Source organism: Sebastes umbrosus, chromosome 12 (assembly GCF_015220745.1).
Source record: "Sebastes umbrosus isolate fSebUmb1 chromosome 12, fSebUmb1.pri, whole genome shotgun sequence".
Lineage (NCBI taxonomy): Eukaryota > Metazoa > Chordata > Actinopteri > Perciformes > Sebastidae > Sebastes > Sebastes umbrosus.
The window spans coordinates 4,663,881-4,685,479 of NC_051280.1; the positions used below are offsets into that span (position 1 = coordinate 4,663,881).

A 21,599-nucleotide genomic window follows, 5' to 3' on the forward strand; every position below is an offset into this window, starting at 1 on the left:
ATAAGAACAGCTGCACTGTTATTTTGTTCTAACCAAGTTTCAGTTAAAAACATAAAATCAAGCTTGTGCTCAATAATAAAATCATTGATTTAAATAGTTTTTCCTGCCAAAGACCTGACGTTTAACAGGGATAGCTTTAATGTGCTAGAAGCATTATTATTATTTATGGGACATGGCTTGGCTGGCAAGGAATCAATGCTAAATTTGATAAATTTGCACAATCAGTAAAAATCTTCCTGTTTCTTCGCTGATTCACCATTCTTTTTCTACTACTTATTAGAACTGAGATAGAATAAGGCCAGATCAAGGCAACAAGGGCTTCTTCTACGAGTGGCCTTGGCTGCCACCCCCCTGGTTTTGTTGACTACCCTGCTGGCGAGGTGGTCGGCCCCCCTGGGAAGTTACCATGGCATTCTTCCTAGCCTGAGGCATTTCGTTGCCTTCGAGTGCCAGGTCGGTGCTCTCAGAGGTCTGAATCCCCAGGACTCTGGCGTTGTCGTCATCGGGGCGTGTCTGTGTCTACCATGCCATCTGCGCATACTTCCTGATCTCCTGCATGCTGAGGTGGTTCGACCTGCTGTACATGGTTACATCATAACGCACACTTTCGTGGAGGTTGTGCAGGTACAGGGACTTAAAAGTGTGTTCCTCCTCCAGGCCCGGAGCATTGTGTCCCTGAAAGTGCGCGGCTCTCAGGCGCCTGTAATAATCTCTCGGGGACTCATGCTTTTTATGCATTACAGCGAAAGCGCAGAGAGTGGCAGAAGCTTGGTCTGTGTATGGCGAATACTCCTCTCGCAGAGCTTTACAGAGTCTCTGATGTCTGGTGCAAGGGTTTCCATGAAGACATGGATGCTTCTAGCCGTGGTTTTCCATACAAGCTTTAGCTTCTCACATGACAAAGCGTGAGGTAGATCAGAAAGACAGCGCTCGATCTTCCTGAGGTAGTCGTCGATGTTGGACTCTTGACTACTCGGGTCAAAGTGCTCAATGTTCTTCGCAAGGGACTCAAGCTGACGGGTACGTAGGCCTTGAACTCCGGGCGGGTAAATGCTGTCCGAGTCATCCGGAAGCCCATAGTCGCTTGGATCGCCATAGCAAGGAGGACGACTGCTCACCCTTTGTGCAGGGGACGGAGTTCGGTCGGGGTGAGGTCGTGAGCTACGCGATGTGTACCGATCGTCAGCATATGAGGGCCTAAAGCCACGCGTGTCTCGGGAGTACCTTACCCCTTTTCGGGATGGAGATGGAGATTGGTCAAATCGCAAGGTAGCCCGGCTCTGGGTGGATTGGGGTACACTCCTGGAGGGCAGTGAACCTGTATCCGCCGGGCGGGCCGCTACTGGTGCACGGTGACTATCAAGATTGATGAGGTTGGAGGAGGTCCGGCCAAGAGCTAGTAAGGTCTGGTTGGATGGGTCGGAAGCAGAACCCTTCTCAGTGTCCGAGTCAGGTGATTCTCAGGCAAACAGGTCGTTAGCGGTACATACCTGTCCGTCCTGTGCCCTCTTTTGTCTGTGCCCAGACACAAGCCTCGTACTTGGGACGCTTCTCCGAAGCGATTATTGTGTGTTCCATCCATTGATTGGTCCAGCAGCGTTGCGCAAGCTCAGGCAATAAAGGGCCGTTATCACGCTCATCAGCGGGTGAACGGCAGGGCTGATTCTCCATGTGGCAGCAGAGGGAAAGCAGCCAGAGTCGACTCAGTTGAAGAAAAAGGCGGTCGTCTTTTCCTTCGTGAAGAACGGGGGTCTGTTTCTTTCTTCTGCAGGTATGAGATCACTGATTGTCACCAGAAACTTGCCCACAGTTACTGTGAGCCTCATCCAATGGGAGACCCATGTTTGAATTCAAATGAAATATCGCACCCAGGTGAGAGATTTCAAAGATCTGGTGGTTAGTCTTTGTTCCTTTGTTCAGGCTTTTATTTTACATGTAGGCCTGTTTTAAGGCTCCTGGCCTTGCAGGCCGCTCTTTGTCCCCAAAGACCTGGTGAGGTCCCAACAATGTACTTGTTTAAAAGTACAGCTGAACGTCTGCTCCTGTGGAAGACTAGTGATGTAGAATGTTAACTCTTTTGGTTTGTTTAGAAGTGGAATCAAAATTTTGGTTTTGACCAAATATTATGCTTTAATTAATATTGCACAGTTATGAACAATTTGCCAACAATATTATGCATCAAACGGGGCACCATAATGTTGGGGACGCAGATCAGAGCTGGTCGGGTTATTAGGAAATATTTCAGATAATCATTAATAGCAATGAACTTAATATTAATAAAATATCAATATATATTAATAACAGGGCACAAATTACATTGTTACATTCACAGAAGTTAAGTTGAACAGTCTTGCTCAGCCGTGTACAATTGCTAATGCTAAGGTAAGCCCAGTACGTTACCAATCCATGGAAGAAAAGGTTGGTAATTTCATGTTTTGAAGATGGAGAAAGCAGGCTGGAGAAAGTGGTTCCAGGGTCAAAGATGTTGTCCTTGCTGTGTGAGATCCAGTTGTGCAGTTTGAAGGAAGCTGGTCGCTCCAATACTGTTCCGAGCAGCTTGATGCTAACTTCCTAGCTCTTGTTGCTTGAAGTTAGCAGGTCAAAAGGCAGGCACTCGCGTCGTCTGCCATAGATGTTCCTTGAGTATATGTCTGTTTGCTAATAAATAGAAAGAAAGAGACAGAATAAAGGGCATCCCTTTGTTTTGTCCTGATAGAATTTCACAAGTACGTGTGAATGACTCATCATGCTACAGTAGCCAATGGTTACTGATAGGAGTCCATGGGTCAAGGATCATGTGACTGAGTTCATGTGGTCTCTTGCCACCATCTTGATGGTGGGTCCCGACACAAAATTGCTCACAGTCGTATATCTCACATTGTCTTTTCCGTCTGACACTTATTTCCTTTTAAGGTACCTGTCCTCCAATAGGCACTACATGTTTGTTGACTAAGTATGCAACACAGAATCTGAAATAGACATCAAGGGCAATGAGAGACACATGTCAGGACCTTGGATAATTGTGCTGGAAAAATACAGACATGCAGCACATTCCTAAGTATATCCAAGTAGTATTTTACATCTGCAATTATCATGTACACACCGTTTGAATGTTGATTTATGGATCGTCAGTTCCACCTATTCTGCAAATTTGTTCTACCACCACTGGTTGACGGTACTGCAGGTAAAAACCATACTGTTAGTCTAGAAAAACTATGAAAAAATAAAAAGTATATTGAACTAATAAATACTAACTTTCGATATCAGCAGGAGGAATATTTTCAATAGGCCTTTCGCCCAGGTTAACACACTTGCTGTAACCTAATAAATAAATCCTTTAAGAACATTTTACTGAAACACATTAGTATTATTAGAAGAAAAACCACCGGCTAGCTATGTTAAAGCAACAGTGTCAGTGTCATGATAAAACATGCCTACCTGCAATTTTTCCAACAAGTCATAAAGCATGAGTCTGGCATGAGCTGTTATCATGGCCCCTATGAAGACATTTACATCTTTTATTCTGAACCCCCTGCTGTCTGCATGATGCCACTGCACAATAGATATCTTGTATCTTCAGTGAATTCTGCGGCCGACTTGCCCACGAGGATACCTATTTCATACACTAATATATTCGTATTATCATAATAATTAACTAAAAAAATAATTTTTGCTCTAAGGAAAATACAACTACCGAGACTCGATGCCTGTGGACAATAGCTGCATTATAGTGTACTTTTTCCCCCCCTTCTCTCCCGCAAAACCAGGGAAGGGGGGGGGAGTGAGAAAGAACATGACCGGGGACACAGGCTGCTCACCGTCCTAAGGTCCTGAGGCCCAGCACCTCATGCCAGGCTGAGATCGTCATCCAGCCTACCTGAATATGGCTAAAGAACCTGCCTTGCCAAATCATCTCTTTTGCCACTCTGTCGCCTTGCCGCTATGCCCTGAGGGCTGAGACAACCCTACTGTATCCACGACATGCTGGTGGTACCAGCCCGTGTGAAGAAAAGAGACTTTAAAGCAAGACTTTAAGTCAAGAACCTTTTGAACTGAGTGACCCCTTCAGCTACGAGAGGGGGGGTCTGAAGAAATGCTGCACCAGACAGGGAGAGACGGAGATGGAAAAATGCATCTAGGTGACATGCCAGTCGACCATGTCCGAGGACGCCAAAGAGAGCCACTGAAAGCCACTGAGAGAGAGAAACGGCTCAATCAGGGTCGCATCGTTAAATCCAACGGATCCAAAATGCCGTGTTCCAGACAGAATCTGCCTCCACTCTACTCCAAACAGCACAATCTCCTTCCACACCAGCCTGCTCAGCGAGGGTGATGTATAGATGCATTTTCAGAAGAGAAAGAGTTTGATGACTAAAATTGATCATGTTAAATGCAAGAAGAATTAGGAAATTCATCCGTAAATTCTAAACCTGAATTAGACCACACATAAATTTATTAGATGAATCTGCTTCTCAATCTTCCCTGGTGCTTCTTAAACTATCTGCTGCTGAATGGTACATTAATATGAAAACTAAACTTAGTTGATAGGCAAATATCAAAATCTAATCAGAGGGATATTAGTCACTGAATTGACCTGGTCACATTTAATTGTTTCTACCCGTGAATGTCCATCATTGTATACCCTGTATTCCTTTAATTATCCTTTATTCATTTTATTCATTTTTCCTTTTGTCTTCTCATTCCATTATATTCTAGTTAGTCAAATAAACACTTCATTTTATAAAGAACTTGGTTACTTGATTTTGTGTGTGTATATAAACATTTCAAATCACTGTCCACTATAACCAAGAACTCCGTAGCAACCCTGAGATTAAGAGACTCAACTGATTGATATCAAATTGTGAATTTTTCCTTTTTTTTTATAAAACTGGGTGGCGCCTGGGTAAAGTATGATATTAAAACTGTTTGTGATATTTGAAACTGAGTGTCACCACTCTCCTTCACCTTTTATGACAATTCATGGGTTTATGATTAATAATTTGGGGTTATTAATTATAGAAACATATTTTGATGTCAATTAATGATTGATTATTGATCTGCTCTATGCAATAACGGTACATAACGCTACAGTGTGTACCGCCAATAATACTTAGTCTTCATATTAGCAGCAATACCTCAGCTCGATGTCATAGTAGTCTCTCACTGACACTGGATGCGCTCCTTTTCATACAGCTGGGGCACAATCCGGCGAGAAGTGATGATGAGCAGCGAGGGAGAAGCATTCCTTTTAAATGGAGGGGAAAACATTTGCCGACGGGAGGAGACATCACTTTAAACAAAGCATGGATCTGTCAGAGCGATCAAGGTTTATTGTGTCATTAATTGTTGACAAGATATTGATGCCACAGAGACAAAATGATACCAGCAATTACCTCCTGGCTGCTCTTCTGTATGTTAAGTATATACCGACTTTATTCATCAATTTAAGATTGCATTGTTGCCTGGCATCAAGTTTTAACCTGTTGTTTGTATCGGCCATGTGATCCGAGATAGGCGTACATACTGCTTTTGCTGCTTGAGTCGAACGGGGCAAATGACTGGTGCCGGCTGATACGCCTTTTAAATGGTGTGCAGACTCCGCCTACTCGGCGCACCACAGGTGTATTCTGGAGTGGTAATGGTGCGGACCCACTGATACAGCACACACATGCAGAGTAGACAGGGGCAATTACAGGTCTGATAAAGGTAAACTGCAAAATATGATTTGTCATGGGTGTCTCTCGACCATGGGCGCTTTTACTTTCCCTTGAACCAGAGGATCTGCCTAATGATTTTTGAATGATGACAGCTTTTGTTTGTGATGATTGACAGTCATATTTTGTTGTCATCATAGCCTGCACTTTTTCCATCTGAAATTTTGAACTGTTGGCATATTTGCTTTCATTGCTTTCTTGCATTGCTTCTCAGTACATGCCTCTTTTTGCTTGTACTTGTTGTGCACATTGCTGTTTTTTACTGTTTGTTTAGTTTGGACATTTTTTTGTAATGCTTTGTTGTTTGGTCGGTTATATCTGCCCCAAGACTTAAATGTAGGGGGCTGGAGCCGATCCCAGCTGACATTGGGCAGAGGTGGAATATACCCTGAACAGGTCGCCGGACTGACACATAGAGACAGACAACCATTCACACTAATTTTCACACCTGCGGGCAATTTAGAGTCAACAATGAACCTAACCTGCATGTCTTTGGACTGTGGGAGGATAATGGAGAACCCGGAGAAAACCCATGCTAACACCAAGAGAACATGCAACTCCAAACAGAAGGGCCCCAAGCTGGGTTTGAACCACAGGCTACTTACTAAACAAAAAACTAAACCTCTGAGCAATACATAGGTAGTGTCCTCACACAGATTTCATGTGCTGCCAGCCTGTTCTTATTCCAACGGTGTCAAATACGGATGCTTTGTCACGGACATAGTTTAAAAAGCGAAAGACACACAAGGCGGGTTGGAGGGTAGGTGGATGTGTCCAAACACAAGGCTTTCATTCAGGAGACCGCTGTTTGTGTCCCATGTGTCACTTTCAGTTTCACATTTGCACTATAAAAATGTAGTAATTTTAAGCCCAGCCATTTTGTTTTTTTGTTTTTTCCCACTTTTTATTAAATATCATTATCATGTTGTTGGACGTGATGGGGAATAATGAGAAAAAAATGCAGCATGAGCTGCGCCAAGTTCAAGGGAATTGCCACCAAAATAGCCTATAAAGTTATATGTCAGCTCTTTTTGACAAATCATTTCCTTATGGTCTGCTAGCAAGTTTTCTGAGGCCTATAGTACCATCCACCCAGGTCACGGGTTCGGATCTGTTATGTATAACCCAAAGGATTGGAAATGCTGTCCAGAATCCATGTTGAGTACCAAATCTACCTAATGAAATTAAATTTTATCCATCACTTTCACAACCCCCTCGGCTTTTGCCTGCAGCTCCTGATTGTGTTTGCCGTCTTTGTGCATCTGCAAGTATTGACAATGCTCTCTTTTTGTTCGATATGTCATGAAAAATCAACAAGTAAAAGTGAATAATATTGTCACCAAGTTTGGTCTTGGGAAAACACATTCACTCACCTCAACATTTTCTTTACACATGCTATATATATATATCCTGCAGAGATGGGAATGCTTTCTAAAACCCTCATTCCAACGGGCCAAATCTGCCCAGTGGGGAAATTAAACTGTAGCTGTCAGCTCCATCTCAGTTGTGCTGCTCTCTGTGTGAACACACAAACGAGCAGAGAAAACCTATCGCGGTCTAAATGGATCCATTTGCAAATACATTATTCATGTTTCCCTGGTAAGCGCTAATATATTTTTACCTGCTGCTATGTTTAATTCATAACTTGGAGAGATTTATCTTGCCTCCAAAAAGGGGGAATAAATTGTGAGATGTGGTGTGATATTTCTGAGGTTGTTGTCCACTCAGACTGCATGCCCCGGATGGCACTAATGATTCCTCCAGCACCAAAATAGACCTAACATTCGCAATAAATATTTCTCTAGGGGTTACTGAATTGGGACAAATGGCAGGTGCTACAAGTGTCAGTTTGTGGTAAAACTATTATTTTCCCCTGACAGACAAGCATTTAACATTGCATCAGTGCTAATGAACAACTAACTCTCTGCCACACCTTTTCACAGCAACGTTTTGTCCAAGTTTCTCGAAAGTGGGCAACTTTGCTAAACTTTTTTTTCTGTCCAAACAATGACACTATAATTGTTGCAACAGAGCTTTCTAACATGGAAGAAAAGACATTCCATTATGTTGAGGTTGTTGCAAGAAACTTTGCAAACTGATATTGGACATAAGGTTTAAATTTAAGAAGTTTAAATGTTGAGATGATGTCAGTAATCTGCACACACCTTATCTACCAACCTGGATGCTTTATGGTGTTTAATTGTTCACACAGACATCAGGAGAAAAATACATTTACTATTTCACAGTCACAGCATGAAATGATTAGTACAGCAGACTAAATCTGTGCTCAAATATACATGACGGTTTAATAAAAAATGTCTTAACTGCCACCAAAATACATGACATATGTTATTATAAAGCTGTTAATTTATTGAGCTAATAATATTACACCACCTACAACTAAAGAATGTGTTAATATCATTTCAGAGCGCTTTATCTCAACTAAACAGGGAACATACATTGATCAAAATTATTATGCAGCAAAACTGCAGATTAAAAGCATAAACTAGAGAAAAAGCAGACAATGTTTTCTTTAGTGTATGATTGTCATGATATCACCTGGCAGTCTAGTTTTCCCTGTATTTCCTCTGTTTCCCTGTCCTTTTGTCTCCTGTGTGTTTTACCCTGTCAGTCTAGTCTGTCTGTGTGTAAGTAGGTGTGGCCTTCTCCTGGACGGTGGCTGCTGGAGTAGCTGACATCAATCACTCAATCCAGACACACTCTGCAGTATATCAACTCCGGTGTGCCTGCCATTCATCGCCAGATCGCTTTCGTCACCACCGTGGTACAATTACCTGTCAGCTGCCTCCGCTTCCTGCACTAACCTACCTTCTCACTCTCCGATGCCATTCTTCCTCCTCGGATCACAAGTGGACTCAACTCTCTGGAGGATCACTGGAACCCCATTCCCCATGCTCCTCGTTTCCTTTAAGACTCATAGTCTTTATCACGGCCACGTCGGACTCTGAGGACTCCCCAGCCCTGTCCATCGTACAATTTATTATTATTAATAAATTCTCCTTTTGTTACAACTTTAATTCGACTAGTGTGTGCTGCTTGTGGGTCCACGTTTTGTTACCAGAACATAACAATAATCAACTGAAAATAAGAGCCATTGTGTTTTCGCTACTTTTTAATCATTTTTGCTTCAATCTCGCCTACTTCAGCTTTAAGTGTTATCAATAATCCAAATCTCTCAAAATGCAATTCTAACCACAATGTACTTGTTTATAAGTACCGCTGGACGGCTACTCCTGTGGAAGACTAGTGGTGTACAATGTAAACACTTTTGGTTTGTTTAGAAGTGGAATATGAAATTCTGTGATCAACTCGCACGAAGGCGACTTATAGCTTATTGCAACTCCTTATAGCTTTGTTGACGCAGTATTTGTTAGCCTCTAGTTTAATGCCCTCTTTTTCAAGAATAGTCATCGATGTATTTCTTTTGTTCATCAGGTGTTTTGACATGCCCGGGGTAGCCAGAAGCCTTTTGCTTGCATTTTAGAAAGGTTTTGACATAGTCCTTGAACAATGTGTCTGTCTTGTTGGGAAAACGCCACACTTCCTCAATGCTGACAATCTAGTACCCCTTTTCCACCACTTTAAGAAGCTCAAATGAGACCCACACACCTGACAGTCGTCTGTCGCGGTCACTGGTACAATCAGACATTTGGTTAAAATCTTCAGCACACTTGCTGCACAGCGGGAACATAAGCCTGTTGTGGCCCCTGTAGGCAAGACTGGGTGGAACAATCCTCTTGGCGGGAGCTGGACCTATTCTCACACCTGCTTAGGTAACACACACCTTGTTGGAAGTCTTCTGGTTGAGGAGTGTCAGTCACCGAAGTTGCAATCGGCTCTCTCTGCTATGCTACTACTGTCTACAATTCCTCCACGATCACACGCACGGCCTCTTCAGCTTCTCGGCGGACCGCCTCGATAATCAGAGCTGACTCATCCGACTCTATATCTGATGCAACGGTTGACTCCTTATCCACACGCACGCGCATTTCACGTGCACTCGCAAACACACCATACTGTTATTACTAATAATCATAACTGTGCCAACTTAGTGCCAGAGGGTATACTGTAGTTGACAGAATTGGAGTGTCCAATTGCTTATGACCCCTTTTAATCCCTTTTATTGGCAGTGCTGAAGATGAAGAATGTAAGAAAGAGCACCTCAGAGGAGCCACATACTGTGTTTGGACACAAGTGCACAGTCAAACTGACCCTTAAGAAGAACAGCTAAAGCAAAGCAGCAGTTTTTTAGGGACAAAACATTGTAATTAATAGTGAGGTCATTTGGATTCTGCCTCATCGAAGACCTGCAGCCTCTTCCTCTTCCTAACAGCCCTCCACTTGCCTGATAAGAGCATGCAGAAGTGAAACTGAAACGTTTTTAGAAAATCTATTCATTATTGGAAAGCGAGACTGTAAGGTGGCTCGGCCATGATAACTGATACGTATCAAGACGAACACTGACTCCTCTGTGTGGAGGCAGATAGAGAGAAGCTGGAAATGTTTTGGAGAGAGGTGACAAGTGTGAGGATAATCCTTTAAAGGTGCACGTCGTCTGCAGGCAGCCGTGTTTAAAAAGTTGTCCTGTGCTGCTGTTATTTCTGTCACAGATTAGATCTGTTTCTCCAGGTTATTTTTCCATTACAGATTAGTCCGTTGTAATCTCCTATTAAGAAGGAAAGGTGGGAAGAGGCGAGGTTCTCTTAACCCGAAGTTGTGTAGAGCAATCTGATAAATATTCTCAACAGACATACACAACATCAGCTTGATCTGCTCTGCGATAAATCTTAAAATGCATTGCCTTGTCCTGTGTCTTGTCTCCTCTTGTCTGTCCCCTTCACCTGATACATCAGGTGACAGCCATCAGCCGTGGAGGTGTGAAATAATTCACTGAGAACAAACATGATGGAAAGAAACTGTTTTTCAGACATTTGTCAGATCGATCCTGGATAAATAAAGTAGTGAGAACTGCAAATATCATTTCAGAACTAATAAATATTTAACAATCTGTACCTCCAAATCAACTAGAGCCGGAAAAGAGAGGACTTCTGAAATTATGTTGGCTACAGCAGAGCTGGTAGCCTGAATGTTCAAAGGACAGCTGCGGTGGAAAGGTGGCCAAAACTCACAGAAGAAGAGACAAGGTGGAACAATTTACAGTTTGGTAACCTCACATAATTCCCAGCATGGTTCCAACCTACTTGAACCTACAGAGGTTTAATCAATGTGACTTTAGCCCAATTAACCTGAAAAATCTATTAAATAGCTTATTTCACGTTTTGTGGGGCTAGTCCAACCAAGTGTGGAATGGTTTTATTTGCTGCTCCTTGTGGCTGATAGTAGAACAAAGCTAAACCGCTTCAAACGGGGGTCTCACTAACTGTAGTCACAGTGGATGTTTCCCCCCCATCGATCATAGGGAGGAACTAATGAACCCCTTTCATCTTGGCACACTAAATAGTCCTCATCTTCGTCAGAGTATTTTTTGTCGTGTAAAACTGAACACATACTAAGCTCTTGGTTTGGGTTTTGTACGTTGGGTTAACTTCCCCACCTCAACTGTTCAGATTTACATGCATGCTGAGTGATCCGATCCCAAGTAGACAGCTCTAAAGCGGCAGTAGGCAGTATATTTTTGGCACCATTGGGCCAAAAATTCCATAATAACCTTTCAGCATATTGTAATTCAAGTGTTCTGAGAGATAACTAGACTTCTACACCTCCTCATGGCTCTGTTTTCAGGCTTTAGAAAATCTAGGCCGTGATGGGAGACTTTGATCAATCACAGGTCATTTTAGAGAGAGAGAGCAATCCTATTGGCTGTGCTCCGGTCATGTGACCGGAACTTGGCGTTCCATCAAGCCATCCCAACCTGATCTCAACATGGCTGCCGAGTCACAAACTTTCTCATTTTACAGCTAAATCGTGCACTACAAGATGATTCTGAAAACATTTGTGGAGAGAAATAGGCATTAATGTAACATAATATTGATTCATATTTGATCAGCGCTGCCTAGTTTGACCATTTGATCGGAGTTTGCGAGTGATTGACAGCCGGCTCTCTTAGACAGCAGATGGACAGTAGACCTCTGATCAGCTCTGACTGCTTGTTTTCCTCCGGTCTGTGAAATCTTGCAGATGCCGTTAGGAGCACCGTAGCACAGAGGAGGACACCGGACGAACATGATTTTTTTCAGATTACCTGTTTCATGTACTACTGTCACGATATAGCGACCGTTTTATAAAAATAACTTTTTTTTAATCATATTTGCTCCAAACTCGCCTACTTCAGCTTTAAATACATCTGTAGAACAGTAGTTAACACACGGCTAATACAGCAGACGTTGTGACGTAATATTACATCAATATCAGTGGTAATATCCTACATGTTTGTGAATTTAGGCAGATTTTATTAACATCAAAATAAAAGGTTATTGTATTGGCGGTCCCCGGGGACCTCCGTTCCACCAACTCTGCCGCCAGTGGGGTACAGCACTTCAGAGAGCCGGGGATGAGCGTGAGCAGGCGGCTGTCAGCCCCGTGCAGAGCACCGGAACAAAAACAAAACACATCAGCGACAGTATGATAATAATGCCCGCGTGTCAAGTCTGATAGTCTGTAGATAAGTAGACAATATACAGTATTAAAAGGATAAATAGGATATATATTAATAAAATACAGTTGTAGCAACAGAATACAGTAGAGCACAGAAGCCATTTCCATGCTGCGAGGCAGACAAGCGCTCGCGTCTGCCTGTCTATTCACATGAGGAGCGCAGAGACCCGCGGAGCCCAGCGGGACGAAAGTTGAGTAAGCTGAAAGAATGTTGCCATATGTGACCCAAACCACCCCTGAATGTGGTCTGAGCGATTGGATCTCAACGTGTCTCCAATGCGTCTTGAGTGCACCTGTACCTGTACTTGTCCACTTGTGATGCGATCACTCAGGATGCTTGTTAATGCCACGTCTGAACATGGCCTATAGAAGCAGCACTCAGCTGCTTCCCTAACAGCCAAAGTTACCATGAGGGATCCATGAGGGAACATATTTATTCTTCCTATATTTCATTATGCATTATTTGCAAACTAAAAACAGTCCCTCAAAACTGCAACAAACCAACTTAATTTGAATGCCTAACCCACCCATCTTAACCCTGGAGAATCTTTGGACTTCAGCCTCCACCTGGTCATTGCACACTGGTGTAGAAGCCACTGATCTTAAAGGGACTGTTTGTAACTTCTAACACGTATAAATCATTGCAGGTCGGTGTCCCATGCGTGCTCGCGTGTGGCTACGCTGTTCAGACTCCAACACAAACTACACAGAAGCACCAAAACCGCAAAGTTCTATGTAGTGAAGCCCGTCTGTTAAACAGTGTTGGCCGCGGTCGGAGGACATGGGGGAGACCGTAGCTTTGGTCTCCAGGGCCGGAGTCTCTGCTGTACTCTGATCCTCTGCCTGCCTGCTTGCCTTCACTCACACACCGCGCTCGTTCTGGCTCTTTTGCTCTACTCTCACGTGCATGCACGCACACTACACACTGCAGAAGAGTTAGTAGCTCTGAGAATATCTTGTGAATGTACAATGGACGTTTGTGCAGAAATAAATGCTGCAGCTCCTCCAGAACAACAGAGGTTTCCTGTGTCTTGTGAAGTGAAGGGGCTTATCGTCTCTGACCAAAACTCCGGTGTCTCGCCTGTTCTTTCCGGTCGCGGTCGGGAGGCTGAGGCAGGAAAAGCCAACAATAGGATCAGCACTGATTCATGGAGAGACCTTCGTCTGGTCAGCCAACATTACTGCCAAGCAGCTGAAATATAGAGTGATATTGTGGTTTCAGCTGACGTGTGTCGCCTCACTGTTTTGAGCGATGCTCGTTCATGTCTATGTAGAGTGAGCACAAGCGAGAGCAACAGGACACTGACTTTCGTTGACTTAGCGGTCACAGGTGTCGCTGTTAACAAGCAATTTCAGATTTTTGCAGAAAATAAGCGCTGTGGCTAATAAACGTTTGATACTTACATATTTTGTTCAGCAGGATAATATTCACGTATGATCACAACTTTTATGATTTTTGAAGTGTGAATGCAATTGCCAGAAGTAAAACGCTAACGTTAGGCTATAAACAAACTACACCACAGTTGCATGAACGCGAGTATACACAATGAGGCTGTAAAGAAGGACGAGTCTGCATGATGACTTTTAGTAGTCTCATTTAATAATAATAATAATGTATTTTATTTGGTGGCGGCTTTCAGGACACCCAAGGACACCATACAAAGATACAATTATACATAAACAGATAAAAACAGCCGGACATGACAGAGACACATTTAGGCAGACGCATATGATCACTACAGACACTACACTACACTACACTACAGAGAATAGGCCAGTTTGAACAGGTGGGTTTTGAGGTGGGATTTGAATGTTGTGATAGTGTCAGACTGCTGGATGTGTGGAGGGAGGGAGTTCCAGAGCCTGGGAGCAGAACAGCTGAACGCTCTAGCTCCCATGGTGCTGAGGCATGAGGTGGGTGTGGTCAGACGACCAGCTGATGACGAGCGGAGGGAACGGGAGGGGGTATATTCCTGAAGGAGGTCAGTGAGGTAGGTGTGGGCAAGGTTGTGGAGGGTTTTGTAGGTGAGCAAAAGGGGGGGAAGGAGGTAAATGATGAATAGTAGTGGACCCAATACTGACCCCTGGGGGACACCCCGTGAAACAGTGGAACACCTTGACCTGTGGTTGCTCAGTTGTACATATTGTTGTCTGTCGGTGAGGTATGAGGAAAATACTGTGAGTGCAACCCCAGTGACCCCAGCAGAACCCTCCTGTCCTGTGCAGAGCAGTTGCCAAACCAGGCAATGATGCTTCCTGTCAGGATGCTCTCTACAGCTCCAGAGTAGAAAGACTGAAGGATCCTCAGGGAGACGCTGAATTTCTTCAGCTGTCGGAGGTGGTGAAGGCCCTGCCTTGCCTTTCTCACAAGAGTGTCTGTGTGTGAGGACCAATTCAGGTCCTCTGTGATGTACACTCCCAGGTATTTATAGCTGATCACCCTCTCCACAGTAGTCCCATGAATCCTCAGCGGTGTGTACGTCAGATGTTGTGCTCTCCTAAAGTCCACAATCAGCTCCTTGGTTTTTGTGACGTTTCAAGAGGAGGCTATTGTCCTGGCTCCAGAGTGACAGGTCAGCCACCTCCTCCGGGTAGGCCTTATCGTTGTTGTCAGAGATCAGGCCCACCACCACTGTGTTGTCCGCAAACTATGATGGAATTGGAGCTGAACCTGGCCCCACAGTCATGTGTGTACAGGGAGTACAGTAGGGGGCTGAGGACGCAACCCAGGGGGATCCTGTGTTCAGGATGAGGATGTTGGAGGTGTGGCTGCCCACCCTGACCACCTGGGGCCTGGCGGTCAGGAAGTCCAGGATCCAGGTGTTGCACCCTTAAAGAGACATGACTCCGTCTTCCTTTTGGCAACTTTTATTTTTCCCAGTTCTGTTGAAGTTATCTTTTACACGAAGCAATCAGAACCGCTCGCACACAAAACGTAAACAACAAGCACGTTTTCTAGTCGCTACTGCGCTGACTGATGACATCATCACACTCTGAACTTTGACCTTTGCCATAATAACATTGCGCTGACTGATGACATCACATCACTCTGAACTTTGACCTTGTGATAATAACAAATCAGATAATAGTGTAGTGTAGTGTATGTTTCTTCTTAGATAACTTAAATCTATTCAAGGTCAATAAAATGTAAATTATAAAATATTTCTAGGTCGCAACACCCTCCCCCACTAAAAGAAATGTTGCCATACATTTTCTTTTCTATCTTTTGACAATATTCATCAACATCGTCTCAACAATGGAACACGTGGTAGAAGGTGAGTAAACAGGTAAGTATTTTCACACACATTACACATTACAGGGTGGTTAGGCTATACTATCTCTCAGTATTTCTTTCTCTTCTTTTTTCCTTGGCAAAAGTCTCCCATGGCAACAATACAAGACTAAGTGTTCATAGTCCATTAGTATTGAAGGGTGAATAGTCCATCGAAGTATTGGTGGGCCCCCCAATCTTCGTAAAGGGACAAGGAAAATACCATATACACCCGATATTTATGTGTCTACATATTTCAAAGCCATGCTTTCATTAAGTCTATACTGTAAGTGTACACACAACTGTTACTGTCAGTACTGTTTGTATACTACACTACTCCAATAAACTAGGATAGTGACCTATTTCTGTACTTATTACTTAAATAAATGTTCAGATTACCTGTTTCTACATTCTGCAATATGTGTTTTTAATACCACAACATCACCATGAACTTTAACTTGTGTTAGGTAAAGATCAAAGATAAACTAACTTATAAAATTGTCTCTGTGTTGTCTTTTATATCTATTCATGATAAAAAGGATACATGAATGATGATCTGGTAGAGGGTTCATGGCTGGTTCCTGAGGGCCTTTTCACACTGACAGGGCAGGTCTTCAACTGTTGAAAGGTCGGCTGGCCTAGCTGATCATAGGTGTAGACACGCCTGGGCTGTCTGACTCTCTTTGGCCTGTCCCTCCATGTTTCAGCATCACTCTGCTCACTCTCAGATTCAACAGCTGAGGCATCAGCCTCTTTCTCCATGCTATGTCTCTCCTCCACGTGCTCCTCTTCAGGGTGCTCCTCCTCAGGATGCTCCTCCTCAGGATGCTCCTCCTCAGGGTGCTCCTCTGACACGAATGCCCTCTCAGGCTTGTCTCTGGATGTCTCCCTCCTAGGATAGAATTCTTCTGCTTCTGCATTAAGGAGCGGATCAGCATGTCTCACTGCTGTCCACAAGTGATACTCCTCTTCACTGGAGCTGTCTGTGTCTGTCAGGTAAGTATCATGTTTAGCTTTATGATTTCCTCTTGTTCTCTGTTTTGCTTTGTTTCTGTTGCTTCTCTCTTTCAGGTTGGAATCATGAACCTCTGGCTCTTCAACCAGGTAGGGACATGGCAGGAGTAGGTTACCATGTAACACACGTCTTCTCCCTGTTCCTTGCAATGGTTCGACCACATAAACTGGACTATCAGGGCCTTTTCTTCCCTTGACAACATGAATCATGTCTTCCCAGTAGCTACGCAGTTTCCCAGTACCCCCTCTGGGCGTGAGGTTTCTCACCAGGACATGGTCACCTAGCTCAAGGGCAGAACTCCATGCGCGCTGATTGTAGTTTGTCTGTCCTCTTCTTGCGCTTTTCTTCATATTCTGCATCGCAATAGCATAGGCTTCTTGCATAACTTCTCTCCACTTCTCTGCGTAGCCAGCCTGTGACTTGTTCCCTTCTTCTCTTTTTTCGGAAATATTAGATCAACAGGCAAGGTTGGCTCACGACCAAAGAGGAGGAAGAATGGCGAAAATCCTGTCGCTTCATGCACAGTTGAGTTATAAGCGTGGACCACTTTGTTTAGGTGCTCTTTCCACCTTGACTTCTGAGACTCCTCAAGTGTGCGCAACATTCCCAGCAGCGTTCTGTTGAAGCGTTCTGCAGGATTACCTTGAGGGTGATATGGGGAGGTGCATGAATGGCGAATACCACAGTAGTCTTGGAGCTTGCGAAAGAGAGTATTTTCAAACTCTTTTCCCTGGTCGTGGTGAATCTTGGACGGAAAACCAAAACGCATAATGAAGTCATCAAAGAGTTTTCTGGCTGCAGTCTTCCCAGACTTGTCTCTTGTTGCATAGGCATGTGCATATTTGGTAAAATGATCCACAACTACCAGTATATAGTATATAGATCCAATTAACATCTCCTGTTTTGTCGCCCTCCAGAGCTTTCCCGATGCATTCAACAGCTTCCTGTTGGCATTCCTCTGTACATTCCTGCATGATCTCTTCAATGGGCTTTGGTCTCCGTGACAAGAAATCTGCATCTCGATTTGCTGTTCCGGGCCTGTATTTGAGTGTGAACCTATAATCTGCCAACTCTGCCACCCAACGGTGTCCAGCTGCATTGAGTTTCGCTGACTTAGTGATATATGTCAGAGGATTATTGTCACTATACACAGTAAAGTGAGGCGCATGAAACAGGTAATCACGAAAACGCTCTGTTATGGCCCATTTCAGTGCCAGGAATTCTAATTTCCCAAAATGCAACTTGTAGTTCCTTTCCGCCGCTGTCAATGTCCTTGATCCATATGCTATGACTCTAAGAACACCCTCTTGACGCTGGTACAAAACTGCACCTAGCCCCTCTTCTGAGGCATCCACATGGAGTACTAAGGGTTTCTCTAAATCTGGATATGCCATCACTGGAGGGTTTGTCAGCTGATCTGCAAGTTTGTTCACTATCTCCTGGTGAATCGCTGTCCACTGGACTGGATGAGATGGTGGCAACTGAGCAGATTTGCGGCTAACCCCCTTTTTCTTTTGGCCTTGCTTCTGCTCAGACTTAGGCTTTGCTAACAGCTCGTACAGGAGTTTGGCTGTCCTGGGGAAGTCTGGTACATAGGATCTGTAGTAACTGAGGAAACCCATCAGTTTTCTCACTTCTCTCACAGTGGTTGGTGTCTCGTGCTTCAGTGCTTGAACCACTTCCACCTCTTTGGGATTCATTTTGTATCCCTCTGCAGAGATTACTCGACCCACATAACAGACCTCACTTTTGAAAAAGTCACATTTCTTCGGCCTTAACTTTATACCACACTCTCTTTGTCGTTGCAGCACCTGTTTCTCATTTTGGATGTGTTGCTCGAAGCTGGCGCTAAATACCAGGACATCATCCAAATACGGGACACAAACTTCATCCCTGAGGTCTCCCAGGCATCCCTCCATATAGCGCTGAAAAGCTGCGGGCGCATTTGTAAGCCCAAATGGGATCCTCACCCATTCATAAAGTCCCCATGGTGTTATGAATGCGGTGCAGGGTCTGCTTTCCTCGCTCATGAAGCCCTGGTGGTAAGCCTTCCCCTGGTCTAACACCGTGAACCAGGAGTTGCCTCCCAGGTTTTCCAAGATCTCCTGTATCCTCGGAATTGGATGATGGTCAGGCAGTGTTTTCCTGTTCAGCAGCCTGTAGTCTATGCACAAGCGGAGACTTCCATCTTTCTTCCTGACGCATACTACAGGTGAGGAATATGAAGAACAGGATTTCTGAATCCAGCCTTGGTTCAGTAAGTCCTGTATGTGTGTTTTCACTTCCTGGTAGAGATGTTTAGGGATTGCATTGTATGTTCTTTGTACGGGCACATTGTCTTTTAACTGTATGTCCATCTCCAAGTCTTTAATGCACCCTGTATCCCAATCATCTTTTGCAAAAACATCACACTCTTCTCTGAGCATTTGCTGTACCTGTTGCCGTTGGTCGTCTGGCAGATGACTCAGGTCCACAGCTGGGTCCCAGCGCTCACCTTGTGACTCGCTGCCGGACTGCTGCACAGGCGGGGCAACACTGCTGTCTGATGTCTGAGGTTTCTCACCCTCAGTAGGCTTTGTCTGCAATGGGTAGATGGCATCAACACTGTGCAACCAGCCAAGTGTAGTGCGACTGCAAAGCGTTATATCATTGTCAGTCATGTTTTCAACAGTCACCTCAATGTTACCATTATCTTCTGGAGGGAGCTCGATTAGCTGGTCTCTAATGGCTAAGCCTGTTGGCCATGGTGCCTCCTGCTTCAGCTCCAACACTACATGTGACGTACTCAACACACTCTTATTTAGCCGGCCGCACTGCACTGTCATCACTTTGTTCTTTGGGATGGTCACTGATCGTCTGCCTACTCTGGCTATGTGGGGTTGGTTTACAGGCTTTTGTTTTTTTAAAACAGATAAAACAGCTCTTGCAGTTTTGTGTCCTACCTCTAGTGCTGAGCACAGTCTCTTTACCATGTGACCAGATGGCATGCAATCTTCACCTGTGTCATTTGTGAGTGCTAGTTCTTCGATCACATTAAAGCCAATGATGGGGCGTGTCATGTCACTGCTGGAAACCAGGATTGGGACCAGAACAGGTTTGTCATTCATTCCAGCCACAGCATTTTTGGACAGGGTGAATTCAATTTCCATCCATCCTTCATACGGAATGTCTGTTCCATTTGCAGCTGAGAGCTCCAATGCTCCTTCTTCAAGCAGCTCTTTCACTGGTCTCACCTCAGTGTCTGGCAGGTATTTTCTTTTCCAGTTCATTCCCACTATTGATACCTGTGACCGGTGTCCCACAGTATTGTAGTGTCAACTCCTCCCAGAGAGGCTCGAACTAGACATCTCTTCCCTACCAGCTTGGCTGTTTGCTATTGCTTACCAGTGAGGGGTGCTCGAAGGCTGAACAGATCCACTTTGTCTGTGTTTTCTGCAGAATGATGCAGGATTACAATTTTATTTGTGTTGGCTGCGACATTTTTCATTCTACAACCTGATGACCAGTGTTCGGCGCTGCCGCACTTAAAACAGTGACTACACCTTCCATCAGGGTTGGATATCTGACAGTTCTGATACTGTCTGCTGTTTGCAGTCTTAGGCTGTGGTCGATATTTTCGGTTTGGCTGTTCACTCACTCTCATGGGTTGAGGCTTAGGGGTTTGGTGAAGACTTGCAATTTGAGTGGTGAGGTTCTGGATCGCGTCACATATGGCTTTGTTACCTTGGTCAACCTTTTCCATCAGTGTATCATGTTTTTTTTGTTTCCTTGTGTTTGTCCTTGCTGTTTGGTTTGTGCACATAGCTTTCCTTTTCAGTTTCCTCATCTTCTTCACTGACACTTTAATCATCTTTGCTTTTAATGCGGCTGACAACTTGCTCTTTCTTTCCATCTCGAGACTGTATGCAGCCGTCATCTTCTCCAAAAGGGCTTCATCTGTAACCTCAGGATCTTGTAAGTATGGCTTTATATCTGCTCGAATGGCGTCATCATGGAGGCCGGTAATTACTGTTTGGAGGAACTGATTTTGGATTAGCGCTGAACTGCAAACCAGACTTAGCTCTTTCTGAAGCAAAGACAATTTGTTGTCTCAGATCCATGGCTCGCACCAAAAACTGAATGGGTGTTTCTCTTGGCTCCTGAACGGCGCGTGTGAGGGAGTGGTACAGCTCAGTAGCATCCTTCTCAATGTAATGAGTCCGTAATATCTGTCTGAGAGCTTGTAGTGTCAAATCAACTCTACTTTCCAGAGAACTCTTTAGTTTCGTTCCTGGAGCGATGGCTTGAATGACAGTTTCGACCACTTCTCCCTCGTCATATCCTTTTTTCAATGCCCTTTGAATTTGTCTTTCCAAACTGGTGTATGCTAATTTATCCTTTTGATTTGGTTCTCCAATTTGTCCAATTATTTTGAATACCCTTCTGTACAGTGGATGGACATAAGCAACATTTTGACTAGCAACAGAGACTTCTTCCTTTGCATTGGGGGCAGGAACACTTTTTCTTTGTTTATCTGAGTTAGTGGGTGCAATATCATTTTCGTCAACAAGGCGCTGCTCTTGAACTACTTGTTGAGGCAGGGACTCATCACTATCGCCATATTCCTCATTTAGTTCGTCAATTTTGTAATTTAAGTGCAGTAATAAAGACATTCCTTCGTCCTCTCGTGAAGTAACATCTTCTCCTTCCAGATACTGCAGAATATACCTCCTCAGCTTACGAGGGCAGTTTACTCCAACCGGGCAGAAACACCAAGTTTATGTTGCACCCTTAAAGAGACATAACTCCGTCTTCCTTTTGGCAACTTTTATTTTTCCCAGTTCTGTTGAAGTTATCTTTTACAAGAAGCAATCAGAACCGCTCGCACACAAATTGTAAACAACAAGCACGTTTTCTAGTCGCTACTGCGCTGACTGATGACATCATCACACTCTGAACTTTGACCTTTGCCATAATAACATTG

The 21,599-nt window shown here is 44.1% G+C and overlaps 1 protein-coding gene across 1 annotated transcript; it reads right to left on the reverse strand.

Moving 5' to 3' along the window:
* Positions 1-737: 737 nt before the first annotated feature.
* On the reverse strand, positions 738-20,452 carry LOC119498836. Its single transcript, XM_037787907.1, has 4 exons — positions 17,967-20,452; positions 16,344-16,535; positions 15,022-15,180; positions 738-1,459 (listed from the first exon to the last, which is right to left on the reverse strand). Exons 1-4 carry the CDS (start codon positions 19,903-19,905, stop codon positions 738-740), a joined length of 3,012 nt encoding a protein of 1,003 aa, XP_037643835.1. The 5' UTR covers positions 19,906-20,452.
* Between the last annotated feature and the right edge of the window lie 1,147 nt (positions 20,453-21,599).

What these genes read in the sequence shown, in the direction of transcription:
- LOC119498836 (XM_037787907.1), bottom strand. Translation starts at nt 19,905, where the DNA reads ATGAACTGGAAAAGAAAATACCTGCCAGACACTGAGGTGAGACCAGTG. An exon ending in TGCCTCAGAAGAGGGGCTAG is followed by an intron (nt 16,536 to 17,966) that starts GTGCAGTTTTGT and finishes TCCTTAATGCAG; the next exon opens with AAGCAGAAGAATTCTATCCT. An exon ending in CTCAGCTGTTGAATCTGAGA is followed by an intron (nt 15,181 to 16,343) that starts GTGAGCAGAGTG and finishes TGTCTCTTTAAG; the next exon opens with GGTGCAACACCTGGATCCTG.